Source organism: Drosophila ananassae, chromosome XL (genome assembly GCF_017639315.1).
Source record: "Drosophila ananassae strain 14024-0371.13 chromosome XL, ASM1763931v2, whole genome shotgun sequence".
Taxonomy (NCBI): Eukaryota; Metazoa; Arthropoda; class Insecta; order Diptera; family Drosophilidae; genus Drosophila; species Drosophila ananassae.
This window is the reverse complement of record NC_057931.1, coordinates 4483234-4499186: the sequence shown is the minus strand read 5'-3', so window position 1 is coordinate 4499186 and position 15953 is coordinate 4483234. Positions and strand designations below refer to the sequence as shown.

Below are 15953 nucleotides of genomic sequence, written 5' to 3'. Positions count from 1 at the left end.
TGTGGAGGAAAGACGGACTGACGTCAGTGGAAATTTGTATAGACTTTTATGGTGATTGCGGCTTAAAGTCTAAAGTCTGTTGATGTTTTTTTGTGGCTCCCTGCCACTGGCCGGGGATTTATGATTTGTCCCACACGGAGATATTCCCGGAGTCTCTTATCTCTTATCATAAATCTTCTCCGGAGTATCTAAAGATACTACTTCAAGAGACTATAGCTTGAAAAATATATATACTTCTTGGCTAATTTTCAAGATCAATTGTTGGAAGAGAATAATTGAAAGAATTAATTAATGCGATTTATAGATAATTGTTTTGATATTGATCTGTGATGGATTCTCAAGATCTTATAGATTCTATTACTCTATTATTCCCTTAACTCTATTATTTATCATAAAAAGTAGAGCCCACAAAAATTGTTTGTTATTTTTCCGGTGGAAACTATGGAAAAAAACCTATTCATTTTTATTTTTTGAAGAGACTGAAAAAATTACGTAGATCTTTTGCCGCCACAGATATACGCCGGAGACATGCGAGGCAGTCCGGACTCCGGAGAGAGCACGCATATTAGATATTGTTCCTAAAGATACTACATAAAAGTATCTATACTATATAGATCCCAAAAAATAGATGTATATTCTCTGAGATATTTCCATTACTAGGTTGAAATTATAGGTCTAGTTTGGACCAAAAGACCTCTGTTTTTAAGGGTTTCTTGTTATTTAAAGACTTGTAAAAAATATGTAATTAAAACTCTTTTTTTAAACCATAATTTCATAAAGATTGGCTGTCTTTTATAATTTTTTTTTTATTTTATAAACAACTTTGTTGCGATTGCGGGGGAAACTGAAACGGATCGGAACGGAATAGATAATGGCCACTGAGGCGGGTAGATAATGCCAGGAATGATAAGCATCACTACAGATTCCAATTCCTTGTTTTTTATTTAATTTTTTTTATAATTTTTGTTTTTTTTTTCTGTTTTTTTTTTTGTATATTTTACTTGCGATCTGGTGGACGATAACGTCAAAAGTAATACTCGTAAAATAAAAACAAAAACACGAAATGAAAACAGAATTAAACCAGCAGCCGAGTGTACACAAGAAGACAGGAAGAAGAAGACGGAGAGTGCCACCGAGAGTGGCAATCAACACTGAGAGAAATCTAGTCAGATACTAGATTTTCATTTATTTTTTTTGGCGTACTTTTTGGGGACTTTTTGTTGAAGAATTCAAAAGGACGTCTAGTTTTTAATGTTAGTAAGGGGATTATTTTATTTATTTTTTATTTATTATAATATTTATAGTTTTTTTAAAGAACTGATTAATTTAAAAGAAAGTTAGTTTTAAAATATATAATTCTATTAATTTCTTGGACAATTTCTAAGATAAAAAGAGTAAAAAACATGCATTTTTAAATTTTGTTTGTATTTGAAACTCTTTTTTGAAAATTACTATTTTTTGCTTAGTTTTTGTTTAAAAAAATTAAAAATAAATATTAAAACTTACAATAAATCAACAATAAATAAAGATTATATTTAAAAACTAAATAATTTACTTCCTAAGACATTCAATTAAATCCCTAATCCAGCCTCCAAAATAATTTAAAAAAAGCCTTCATTTACAAACCCAATTTTGAAAAATAATTTTTTTTTTAAAACGTGTATTTTTTCCAAAAGTTATTTTTATCCGATCAGTTACGGAAGTAACTTTTAGTTTTAAATCAGTTTTAAATTAACTGCAGTTCCGTTACACGTGCCACGAAACATTTTTTAAAATAGATTTCCGAACTTCTCACTCCCTGTTTTCTTCGAGTGTCTTAAGAGAGGGAGAGAGAGAGAGAGTGATAAGGAGCGAGAGGAATCTCGCAGAGAATCTCGCAACAAAGAGGCGGGCGGCAAACAAACTAACGGATTCTCCTCGGAGGCGGCTAGGAGTGGGGCTGGCGCAGTGGGGCGTGGCAACCGGGGGGAGGCAACCGGGTCTTATAAAAGCGCCGCCCCAACGCCAATTGGAACGCATTGTCCAATCGGTCTTGGAGCCGCCTGCAGCTCCTCCATCATCCAATCAGTGATCTATTCCGAAAAACCAAAAAAAAAAAACTCAAATCCGATTTTTAAAAAAAAACCGAATCGTTTTTTTTTTCCAAGGAAACTTTTTCCGCCCATCAAGGACATCAGTTGTAGGTGCGTATCCCTTATATAATACCCCATCCCCCTGAACCACCCAACCGCCCAAGGATAAAGTACACTGGGCAAGGTGATTCACTTCTGTTGACAAAAAAAAAATATAATTATATTTAAAAAAAAAATATCTTCTTCCTGTTGCTCGTAAATAAAATTAAAAAATCAGAATCACAAATTCTGAAATTCTTTTCGGGCATTATTCCACATTCGTTATTCGCTTTGTCGAATTTTTTTTTTGTGTTACACCTGAAAATAACCAAAAAAAGAAAATACAAATTGCATAAATTAATTATGCTAACTAAATTTCGGCGAGCCCGCAAAGGAGTATTATAATTAAATACTTATCTTTCTTTCTTTATTTATTTATTTTTTTTTTGCTTTTGTGACAAAAACAATATTTGGAAGCACACCTGTGCTGGCTTAAGGCCTTAATATTCATAATCCTCCCGATTTTATTCCCGATTTTTTCCCAAAAGTGGTCTTGATATATTCTTTTCCTTTTTGTTATTCATTCAAAAGTAAGAGGATTTTTTTAAATATATATTTTTTAATCCTAGAAAAGGCTATAGAAGTCTTTGTTTTGATATAATATTAAAAGGATATTTTAAATGATATTTAAAGGAAAAATAACAAAAATCACCAACAAAAAGTCTTATTTTTATGACATTTTTATTAGGGTAGTCTTATAAGACTTTATAGATTTTTTAGAGCTGTTTTTAAGACAGTTTTGTTTAAAAAAAAAACTAAACCAAAAATTCCTTTTCTAAAATCTCTTTTTAAAAATCTTTAAAAAATCAGATTAAATTATTTTTCACCTAATGTCTAATTGATTTCATCACCGATGAGTCCCCACTGTCTGCTGAATCACCCAGATCGATAATAGCTCTGGAGGTTCTTCGGTTGCTAGGTCGGGAGATTCGTTGCCTGAGAGGGCCCACTGTGCGAAGCCTAGACTGTAGCCTAGACCGCTCTCTATCTCCGGAGAGATCTGTAGATCACTCTTTCTCCTTTTCCCCAGAGCCCCCCGGGCATTAGTCATCTTTATTTATTTTGAATTATCAGAGACACCCCGCTTTAAGTTGTTTTTTTCTATTTATTTTTTAGCTTTATATTCCAGTTTGAACTTTTGTTTTCGTTTGGCACACTGTTTTCAATTGAAAGTGGCTCAATTAATTGAAATGTTTGTGCAGCCAACGCTGACTTCTACAATTGAAGAAATATTCAAGAAGAAAAAAAAAATAGCCATTGGGAAACTTAAAATAAAAACCGATTCGAACGGGTTTCAAGCACACCCAACTCGATTAAAATTCCCATTCCGTGAATATAGCGGCAGAATATATAAAAACATATATACAGATATCCGTAGAGAGTTCGTAGACTCTGTTTTTTTTGCTTACTTTTTTTCCCTCGGCATTGTTTGAATTTATAGATTAAATATTTCCACATACGCCCCGAAAATGAACTTGACTTGGTCATAAAGCAGTTCATTTTTAAAGCAGTGTTTTAATCCATAAATAATTGTAAAAAATATATATATTTTATTCCCTAAAAGTAATATATTTCTTTGAATTTATGGATTAATATTCACTTCTCTTTAATAATCCCCCAAATATGAACTTATCTTGGACACAAACCAGTTCATTTTGTAGTTAAGAATCAAATTAAGAACTATTTATAATTCAATTATAGTTTAAATCAAATATTACCTAAAACTATACATTAATCATCAAAAAGTATTATAAAAATAGTGATTTTATAGATTAAACTCTTTAATAAACCCCAAAAATGAACTTATCTCAGACATAAACCAGTTCATTTCTTCAGCAGAGTTTGCCACCAAGTTCATTTAGTTTTTTGTTTAAATTTGTGAATAAAAATAAACATAAACCCTTGGAAAAAAATAGTTAATCTTTTTAAATATTACTCTATACAATATTTAGCTTTTAGCCACATTTTTGCAAATAATTATCATTTACTTTATTTATTAGAAATGGTTGAGAGCTCTTCATTTGTATTGCGCCTCAAATATTTGCTTTGTTGTTAGAGTCTCAGGAATTAGGCTGTCCATCAGCCAGCATAATAATCGTTCTCGTTTTCTGATGGCCAGTTGACAAGTAACCGAATTAACAAATAATCAAAAAATTTATAAAAAAAAAAGATAGAAGAGTGGGAGGCCGCCGCTAATTAAATTAATTGTGGGTGGGCTTGAAAATATTAAGTGAAAACGCGATCAGAACAAAGAACACGTGCACCTCCACTCGTTGTTATTTTTTATATATTTATTTGTATATTTTTTTGTGGGGGCTTTGTTGTGGGTCAGAGGTGCGATAATTTGCCAAATGAAGCAACCAGAAATTAGCGTCGAGTTACGTCCCACTAATCAGTCATTATGCAAGGCCTTTAATCTTTAGTTTTGTGGAAGACAGCACGTCTTGGAGACTAGAGCTCGGGTTGCAAGTGGCAAGATGTAGTTTAGAATGACTCACTGAGAGAAAAAAAAACACCCACCCCAACCCAACCGACCAATTAGGCAATAAATGATAAATGAGATCGGATAATTGCTTAATTTGCCAACAAAAAAAAAATATATATATATATCATAAAATAAAGTACATATTTGTTTTTAATATTTTCTGTTTTGTTTTTTGAAACTCAAGTCACATGGCCAGCTTGCACGATCGTTGCTCGGGGCAATCGAAGTGTATCAGTAATTGCCATGACAACAATATAATCCATATATTCGAATAAAAAATAAAAAATACCTATATTCAGTTTAATGATAATGGTGCTATTAAGTCTCAAGTATAATACTTTCGATCACTTAAGCCGATGCCTGTTGCCGTTAATTGTTCGAATCCCTTCGTCGCATCGAATCTCAATCTCCAATCCCCCATTCTTATGGCGTTTGTCATAATTACGTTTATAATTCCATATATATAATATCATTATTATATTCCCCACCCACCTGACTCACCTGAAGGGCCTGAACTCTAGGGATCCAGGAATCAAGGTGGATTATTTACTACTTTACTTTAATTATATATTTATTTTTTTGTCTATTCCCTATCGCTCCGAATTCATTATCCTTTAGAGGTTCACGCGATTAAATAATCTTCGAATTGAATTCTTAGTACCGGAACTGCCAGGGAAAGTACTTTTTTAGTTAATCCATTAATAAATCATTTCTCACTTGTTTCTCACAATTAATTATAATTAGTTGGGAGTTTTAATGGGATTAGGTCTTTGGGACAAGAATTTGAAAGGTTTCTAGAAGGGCTTTATAAGAAATTCTATTTCTTTCCATCTATCCTATATCTTATAGGCTTTCTTATACTTTTTCTTTATTTTTTTTTTAAATATTTATATATATATATAATATTTATTTCTTTCCTAAAAGATTATTGCTCCCATTGGTATATGGTATCTGGCATATAGGTAGTATATGATATTTATTTTATTGATTAATCATATCAGCTGTGAAAATAATATTTCGGAATTATATTTTGCCTTAAAATGAGTCATTATAAAGTTACTTAACCTTAAAATCATATATTTGTATTGTTAATGTTATAATATTTCCTTAAATTCTTCAAAAACTTTCTTAAAGAACCTTTTCAGTTTTAGGTCCCTTGTTATTGTCAAAGAATTCTTCCAAAACTTTCTTATAAAACCCCTTTATTTTTCCTTTTAATTGTCTTAAAATTCTTCCAAAATTTTCTTATAAAACAATTCTAATTTTAAGCTCCTAGTTATTTTCATAAAATTCTTCCAAAACTTTACCTTATAGAACCTTTTTAGAGCTGATTCTTTTTATGAAATAGTAAGATAATATTTTAGAAAATTCTTTTAAAACTTTCTTATAGAAGCTCTTTAGTTTTAAACCCCTAGTAAGCTCTAGTTATTATTTTAAATTCTTCCTAAAATTTCCTTAAATTCTTCCAATAATTCCTTTTAAAACCCCTTTAGTTTCAAGCTGATCTCTTGATCAAAAATCCATATAATATTCTCCCAAAATTTATCCAAAACTTCCTAATAGAACCTATTTATCTTCAAACCCCTAATTATTATTATAATTTCTTCCTTAATTTCTTAAAAATTCTTCCAATATTTATCTTTAAAACCCCTTTATTTTCAAGCTGATTTCTTGATAAAAAAAACCCAAAAATATTCCCCCAAAATTTATCCAAAACTCTCATACAGAACCTCCTTAATTTGAAGCCTCTTAAATGCCACTCCCCCCCCCCCCCCCCTATTTGATTTCTGATTTCCAGGGCGTTATCATTTAATTGATTTGCAATTGCTGATCGCAGTGTCGGATTGCGGATCGGTTTTTTTGCATTTTGAATTTCAATTAGTGCGCGGGCTTGAAACACTGGAACGAAAATGGAACAAGCCCAGAGAGAGGGCGGTGGGAGTAGGGGGAGTTGGGAGGTGGCTGATAAGCCGCTGGGCGTTCCAGTTCCGTACGTTCCCCGGATGCGACTGGGACGTATTTAAGCGACGGTCTGAGTGCGAGCTCAGATACTTTTCTCAGATACATTCACCGTTTTGTCGCGCTCGAACGTCAGTTTACCGCTAAACAGTTACCGCTCGAACCGCTTCTACCGCTTTTGTTGCTATTGTTGTGCGAAAAAAAAAAAAAAGTTACTTGCTTATAATTTTTTTTTGGCAATTTTTTTTTAGCAAATGCACTTGACTGTGCAACGGTATTAATGTTTCCGCCATTTTGCCACAAATGTCAGTTTCCAGTTTCGAGAACTCCTGAAATCCTGCACTTTAAGCAGAAACACAAACAGTCCCACCTCAGCTGACAAACAATTAACTAAAAAATCAACAAAAAAAATCCAAAAAATCGAAAAAAAAACAACCCAAAGAAAGTGCAAAATACAGGGCCAAGTTTCAATAAAAAACAACAATTTTTATAAAGAAATATATCAAGTGAAAAATAAATATTTTATAATTTTATAATAAATAAATTCTAAAAGATCTCCCAAGGTAATAAGACCCTTAAAACTTTCCACAATATCTCTGATTTTTTTCCAAGAAAATAGTTCCAAAGAAAAGTGATCCCAAGACCTCTTAACATAATAATAATATTTATTTGTAATCCCATTTTGTTTACATCCAAAAAATTCATACAAAACTGAGTCATTTTCGCACTTTACCTTTATATATATTTTTTTATGATTTTTTTTTTACAAACAGAGACTATTTCCGATAGAGCAGATAGTATTTTCCAAAGTCTAGAGTCGATTTTATGTGCTAATTAATACGAGATATGCAAAAGGCGCAAAAAACAAGTGCCCAGCCAGCACCATAAATGCCACATTACACCCCCCCCCCCCCCCCCATTACTTATTATAATATAGTATGTTGTATTCTATACTATAGATCGGATGACATTGAAGTAAGAAATCATTCACACGCAGTTTTTCCAGTTGCACTGCTTTAATTGCCTCAGAAAGAGACTGAATCGCTATAATGCCGAACCACTGACCGATCTACCGACTTGTTTAAACAGCAAACTGGAAACAAGTGCGTTTTTGTCTAAAGATACGTTTTATGGCGGTAATATAAATACTAAATATAGCTTAGTCCAAACAGAGTATACCAGAGTTATGGCCTAACCAGACAGTTTCCTTTTTTTTTCAACTTTTTAAGCAAAAAAAAAATTATTATTATTAATATTTTAAATGTTCTTCTCTAAGTACCATCTCTAAGTACTTCCGCCATCTTGAAAACTATCGCAACGAGACTGTACATTTCATCAGAAAACTGACAGGAATTTGTAAGAAATTATAATATTTTAAAGGCCAGGTGAAGGGCCTGGGGCCAGAGTGGATTGCGGAAGTCCAGGGCATAAATCAGCATATAATTCACATCAAGTACTGATTAATTACCCACAACTATCATAGAAACGCAATGGAAGTGGAACACATCAGCCCAACCACCCACACTAGCCACTGCAATTAGAATTATTTCAATCGGAATACAGATATCATATACATATATTATATATATTTTTTTCTATATATATAATATACATTATTTCTATCCGGTTCCTGTTCTCCTTCATTGCACATGCGTGCGCTGATTCAGTTTATTTCTCAGACAGACTCCGGACTCCGAGTCTCATTTCAGGTTCAATGCGAATCATTTGTATTTGTTTTTTATGCCATAGATGCACAACAGTGGCTAATGAATAAAGTGAAAGATTGCCGCCGAATCACGAATAAATCACGAATCGAGATTGTCGGCGAAAGCAAAAGAAATCACACAGACCCGCACACAAAATCCACAGATCAAGATTTCCTTTCCTAGAACATTTAATCCGTGAGATACATATGACTAGAATTTTATTCAAAAATAAATAAGAGCTCTATTTAGTTCAAATTATTATTGTTATAAAAGTCAATTAATGAAAACACTTGTTTCTAACAAACCGTAACATAGTAAATAGTGATGACATTCTCTACAAAATACCCCAATTATTTATTAATAAAACTGTAGCAATATGGGGGTTTCATTTTTTTTTTTGGGTTAATTCTCGTTCTCGACTACCATTTTTGGGCATAATTTTTTATTAATCAATTACTATGGTTATATATATATTTATTTTTTTTGTGCCGCCAATTAGATGTCGATGCCGATGTCGATGTCGATTTTCATTCATTTTGTTCAATTGCGCCTCAATGGCCACCCAATTGCGTTAATTTAAAAGCCCACTTTTCGATCGATCCCACAGTTCGAACTAATCGATAATATTTTATTCTTTTTATTTACAGACCGCTAACCGTAGCCGACACAACTGTACCCTTCTAAGCCAAGCTTAGAGACAAAAAAAAACCCATCAAAAGCAAAGAAATTTCTATTTCCTTTTTGCTACGCGCACAAGAAGCCAAAAAACCCCTGAACTATAGAATGGTAGAAAGTGATTCCGCAAAGGGCAAAAACGAATGTAAGTAATCGATAAATATCGATAAGGATGCATCATTTTAGAGATAGTTTTAAAGAGTAAACAAATGATTAAAAGAGAAAGAGTAAATAAACAAATTTTTCTGCTTTGTTATCAAGTTTCTCTTATCGCATTTCTCTTAATTCTCTCTTAATGTTTATTAAGGTTAGGATTTTGAAGTTTCGGGTTAAAAATTACAGTTCTATATGAGTTTTAGTTTAATATTTGAGTTTCAAAAGACATATTTTTACTCAAAAAGTAAATAAAAACAATTTTCAAGCAGTCCTTCACAGTTTCGATAAAGTTTGTAAAGCAGTTTTGCGTTTAAGATTCTAAAATAGTTGTTTTATAAACAAATTTCCATAAAGTCTTTTCATTTTTCTTAAAATTTATTAAGTAATTTCTATTTCTAATATTTTTTGTATAAAATTATGGAAAGCAATTATGTTTAAAGCCCTTTTTTTATTATTTTAAAGCAGTTCATTATAAAATCTTTAACTTTTCAAAGCAGTGTTACCCGAAAGCAGTCCTTACAGTTCCGATAACTTTCTCTATCTCCTCTCTAACAATATCGATATCCTTTTTTTTTATTTTTTTAGCCTATAATGTAGAAGCTGGACTACAACCCAACTACAACCAGAGCGCAGCAAGCAACCAAGCCACCAACTCGCCCAGCCACCATCCAGGCCAGGGAAACACGAATCCTCATATCGATAACCGGACAATAATCCAGCCGTACTCGCTGAACGTTGGCCCCAAACAGCCGGAATACCAATTTGCGGCGGACAATCGCGGCTACGAGTCCGATAGCCACGTTACCAATGGCAAGCAGCAGGACGTAGAGCGTGCCGCAGGTGACGCCTCCGATGTCGGACATGTTTCCGTCGGAGGTGGTGGTGGTGGCGGAGGAGGCGGCGGACATGGCCCTGGAAAGGGCCGGAAGAAGTCGGCCCCCTTGCCAGAGCCCACGGCACCGATAGTCGCCAATTTTGAGCGTGCCATCGAACTGTGCGGTTATGGCAAGTTCCATTATATTCTGCTGGCCATCTGCGGATTGGTCAGCACCTCCGAGGAGATGGACGTCATTTCGATGTCCTTCATCCTGCCGTCGGCGGAATGTGATCTGGATTTGAATACGGAGACTAAGGGATGGCTGAACTCGATCATCTTTATTGGCATGATGGTGGGGGCGTATTTCTGGGGCAGCATAGCCGATTCCTTTGGCCGGAAGAAGGTTCTCATCGTCATCTCGTTCATGAACGCCTTCTGCATCGTCGCCTCGTCCTTTTCGCAGAGCTACTCCTTCTTCATGCTGTTCCGGTTTCTCAATGGTGCAGCGTAAGTACAAAACAATCGATAATATATCGATTAAAAATTGTTTTTAAGGTTAGGGTGGGGACTATATCTAAACATGATTGACTTTTATTAAAGAATAGGTTGAGAATCTAGTTATTAACTAAAAATAATCGAATCTGATAGCTTATTATACCGCAGCTTAAGTCCTTTAATCGATAGTTAATCGATAAGTATCGATTGTACAGAATAGGCTTAAAATTTAGTTTAATAACAGTCAAATCAAGTCACCTAGTGGCTCATTATCATCTTAGTAATACAGTAAAATCGAATCTGATAGCTTATTATGCTGCAGCTTAAAGACATTAATCGATAGTTAATCGATAAACCATATTTTGAAGGGTTAGGACTATGCTTTGTACAGAATGGGCCTAAATAACCGCCAAATGAAGCCACCTAGTGACTCATTATCATCTGAGTAATACAGTAAGCCCCTTCAAGAATTTCCCACTTACAATTATATGGCAAATATGATGTTGATATGTTCATTCTCAAATTGGAAAGCCTTGTTGATATGCCAAAAATATACGAAAAAAAAAGCCCAGGGACCCGTCGATCATCGGTCTGCGGCGATTGGCAGACTTGTGGATCGAGTGACACACGGGCCCGGGCCCGGGCCCGGACCCGGGGCAAGGTGTTAATTCAATTACCTCTGTTATAAATAACAACAAGAAAGCACATATTTGAGCCACAATATCGTGACTGTTTACGCTAATTAAAGGCTCGAATCTGAAGCTCCCAAAAAAAAAAAAAAATAAAAAATAAAATCCAAAACATCAGGCGAACAAATGGAAAATCTCAGCTTAGGCCTTGGCCCCCTGAATTTTTGGTTTACATTACCGATTACTCATCGATTTCCCCTCGAATTTACTAATATTATTATATATATATTTTTTCTAGAAATATTTAATGGATTTATGACCGAATTAGAGGCATCATTCTTTTTGATTAGCATTTCCTAATATTTTTATGGGGTTTTGGGTTTATTTTTTTTTTAAATGAAAATTATATTTACCATTGGCTTGTTAATTATTTTTGGCAAACTTCTGACTGTTGTATATTTTTTTTTTTAAATTTGATAATTGGAACAATCACGTTGAGATCTAGATTTTTTCGATATTATTTCAATGAATTCCTTCTTAATTAAACGTCATTGTACTAAAAAGTGTGTCTTTGTTGGCTCTTATATTTAATTCATTCTTTTTATCAATCAATTGCTAATTAATGGAAACTTTTATAAAATTCGGGAATTAATGAAACGGCATACATTGCGTATACGTAATATGAAGCAGTGCAGCTAAGTTAAGAGAGGAATTGCAGAAGAGAAATTAAGAGAAAAGGATTAAAACAAACAGATCTAGAAGGAAAAGAGAAGGTGTTTAAGAGAGAGATAACGTATAAAGACTAATTTTTGCTTCTCTTAACTCTCTTTTACAGTCTGGGCGGTAGTGGTCCTGTGATCTGGTCATACTTCGCCGAGTTCCAGCCCAAGGCCAAGCGTGGCTCCATGCTGAGCTTCATGGCCGCCTTCTGGACGTTCGGCAACCTGTTCGTGGCCAGCCTGGCCTGGCTCATCATCCCAACGAACATCGGCTTCATCACCGCCTATTTCACCTACAACTCGTGGCGCATCTTCCTGCTGGTCTGCTCCCTGCCCTCGTTCCTGGTCGGTTTCCTGCTCTTCTACCTGCCAGAATCACCAAAATTCCTGCTGACCCGCGGCAAAAAGGATCGCGCCCTGGCCATATTTCGTGGCATTTTTGTGACGAACACCAAGCGCCGGCCGGACGAGTACATGGTCTATGACCTGGAGGTGGATGAGAAGCTGCTGGAGAGTTCGGCGAATGTTAAGAACAAGTATTCCCGCATGATTAGCGGAATGGTGGAGCACAGCAAGGCCCTGTTCAAGTCGCCCATCCTCCGATTCACCATCGTCTCGATCACGATCAATTTTACATTCCACATTGGCTACTACGGCCTGTTGATGTGGTTCCCGGAGCTGTTCAACCGGTTCGAGGAGTACGAGAAGGCCTTCCCCGGCCAATCGGCCGGCGTCTGTACCGTCACCGATTACGTGGTGAAGGTGGCCCGCATGGAGGAGTCAACGAATGCCACCTGTTCCTCGGAAATACCACAATCGGTCTTCATGGAGTCCCTTATATCGCTGGCATCCGCCCTACCGGCCAATCTGTTGGCCATTCTCGGCATGGATATGCTGGGAAGGAAATTCTTCCTAATTGCTGGCACAATGACGGCGGGCATCTGTTCGGCATTGATGTACTTCGTCCGCAGCTCCATGCAGAACCTGATCGTTTCGGCGATATTCAGTGGCGCCATATCGGCGGCCAATGCAGCCCTCGACTGCCTCATTACCGAAGTATTCCCCACCAAGCTGCGCGCCACCGGTGTGGCCATATCGATGGTGGCGGCCCGTTTGGGCGGCATCATCGGCAACATCGTTATCGCCCAGCTGCTGGACAACTATTGTCCATCTCCAACGTTTATCGTTTCCGGCCTGCTCATCGGCGGCGGTCTTATGTGCCTGCTCCTGCCGAATACGACGCGCAAGGAACTCAATTAATCCACCTTTAGTCACCTGTTAACTCTCCTCCATCCACCAAAAATTGGCAATAGAACCTAATCCATAATCCAAAAAAACATAGAGAAATCTAGTTAGCTTTGAGCTTTGATGGGAACTCCCATCTCTAATTTTATCCTTCTTCTCTTTCTCTTTTTCAAGGCTGCTATTAAGCTCTCTTTTGATCTTTCAGAAAAAAAGAGAGCCCAAACTTGCACTTGAACTTTTCTTCTCTTTCTTTAATCTTAAACTCAAACTCAAAGAGAAAGCTCTATGTCCTAGAAGAACACTTTCCTGCAGTGTAACTGCACTTGTGTATATATCAGTAATTTAAACAATAGCGATAAAGATTTTCTTTGAGTGTCTAATTGAGAAGGACCTCCCTCACCCACAGAATAGTAACAGGCATGAAAATATTCATCGAAAATCAGGTAGTTAAGTCTGGAAAAAGTAAACAAAAAAAAAAAACATTTAAATACACTCAAAAAAAAAGAATCCAAAACTCAAGATCCAAACCAAAGCTTTATGTATTTCACCACCACTTACCCCCCCTCCAATGCCAGAATTTAATTCCAGATTTGAGACAGTATTTTTTCGCTCAGTGCTGCGAAATAAAAAACACAAAACAAAATAGAAAACACAAAAAAAAGGATAAAAGGATGAAAATGAAAATGAAAACCCAAGCCAGCGAGAAGATATAGAAGGTAGGATCGATAGCGATCGATGTATGTGTATTGTATGTACGATGTGTATTTTGTGTAGTTGTGGTAGTGAGTATATAATACTATATATTTTTGGCAAGCGCCGGCGCCGGCTGAAGCAGCAGCAGCAGAGACGTGGGACACGGTGGACGATGGCAGCGGCTAACGGTAATACAATCGATAAATATCGATAAAAATTGCCAACCACCACCAGCCCACCTTCTGCTGCCTGTTATTGTTGTTATTATTGCTATTATTAATGCATATGATATATGCGTATGTGTCTTACATTACGTATTAAAATATTATTATTATTATAAAAGTAAAAAAAATAAAAATAAAAGAGAAAAAAACATACATATATCAAATACCATTTTCTATAACATATACACACATATCTATACCAATTTTTTTTTTTGTTTTTTTTTCGTAGTCGTCATGTAGGACCAAAGCACAGGAAGTGAAAGAATATTTGTAAAACTTAGTTACGTTTTTAAAAGTTACGCTACATATACATACAACAACAAATCCCTAATAAATAAAAAAGAACAAACCAAAAGTTAAAGGTATTTTTTTTGGGGGGTTTTACAGCTTTATCGATTGTTTTTCGATTAAATCGATAATTCAAATTTATTTCAGATAAAAAACTTACTACAGCGATTTAATTCAATCAAGATATATAAAAAAGAGATCTGTTATATCTTCGATAAATAAATCGTGTTATCGATAACTTTAATTAAAGAAGCCTATCTAGAAAAAAAGTTAAGGTACTAAAAGGTAAGTTTAATTTTTCAGAATTTTTATATGTTTCTTTTTCTAAAAAAAAATCTCTTTATTTTAAATCCAAAATAAAAGTATATATTTTCGTGATCAGCAAATACTGTATATATGTACATCTATAGTAACACGCGACTTGCCCAATGTTTATTTGATCAGCGGAATATGGCGGGATAGGGTCGTGAGGCGAAAATAAAATATTGACGAGGACCAGCGGACCAGAATTGACGTTAATTAAATAAATACATTGCCCAGATTCGCAGCTTCGGCCTCACCGACTACTATTTATCTTTATCTAAATAGACTTGCCTAAACCCCAAAAGACATTCGCCGACAAAGTAATAATATTCCAAGAAATCGGGGATCCAGAGGGCTAACAAATTAATTGAGATTCAAGAAAAGTGTATTTATAACGCCACAACACGTGTACAATATATCAAAATCAAATAAAAAACATTATAGGCTATATTTAAATAAATAAAAATTGGTTTTGCGTCATGCTGGGGATATATTCTTAAAATATAAATATAGCAATGTTTATCAGGCATTAAAAAAGATAAAATATATAATAACAATTGTAAATAGTATGATTTAAAAAGTTTTCTTTGCTATTTTAATAAAAAAAATCATTTTAAAGGGGCTTTTAACTTTTTTTAAAAACAATTTCAAAGTAAAAATTGCGTATACGCACTGGGGTAGAAAATTGATAATAATAATAAATAAAAAATGGAAAATATAATAAAATTTTACAGAAAAGTGGCTTAGATTCTTAATTTAATTTATTTTATATAAAAATCACTTTAATTAACGTATAAAAATAGTTTAAATCAATAATTCATTCAAAAAAATCACGTATACGCACTGTGGGAAGCAAAAAAATCAAAAATTAAACAATAGATATTTATATATGATTTGAAATACCTTAAATAATGTATTACTTTATTTAGTTTAATAACAAAACAATTTAAAAACCCTTTAAAACTGGTTTGCAATTTTAAAACAAAATTTAAAGTCAAGAAAAATTACGTATACGCCCTGGAGGAGGCACAAAATGTATTTTTCTACTTATTACTTTATTAACTTTAATAAAAAAAGTAATAATTGTTTAAAATGAAAAGACCTACAAAAAGATTACGTATACGCACTGGGGGGGAACAAAATTAAAAGCTTTGTCCCAAAAATGTTGCCTACTTTTGGGGTTCCGTTTTTAAAGCATACATTTCAGCGTCTAAAGGTATTTAGTTATTAATTTCTTATTTTTCAAGCAATAAAATGTTACAAATATTTAATATCAATTATAATTGTTTTTATTGATTATTTATAAATATTTTTATAAAAATAATAATTAGAAGCCCACCTCTTCCCATTAAAAAGCGGGATTATTTTTTTCAAATGGAATATTTAAT

The 15953-nt window shown here is 34.3% G+C and overlaps 1 protein-coding gene across 2 annotated transcripts; it reads left to right on the top strand.

Moving 5' to 3' along the window:
• The first annotated feature begins 1996 nt into the window (after window positions 1-1996).
• Window positions 1997-14329, top strand: LOC6503535 (synaptic vesicle glycoprotein 2B). Of its 2 annotated transcripts, none has more exons than XM_001964162.4 (4): window positions 1997-2183; window positions 8969-9141; window positions 9738-10476; window positions 11929-14329. In XM_001964162.4, exons 2-4 carry the CDS (start codon window positions 9105-9107, stop codon window positions 13070-13072), a joined length of 1920 nt encoding a protein of 639 aa, XP_001964198.1. In that variant the 5' UTR covers window positions 1997-2183; window positions 8969-9104; the 3' UTR covers window positions 13073-14329. The 2 variants fall into 2 exon arrangements, with proteins under 2 accessions (XP_001964198.1, XP_044572685.1); XM_044716750.1 differs by lacking the exon at window positions 1997-2183 and adding an exon at window positions 6727-7178.
• The last annotated feature ends 1624 nt before the right edge of the window (window positions 14330-15953 follow it).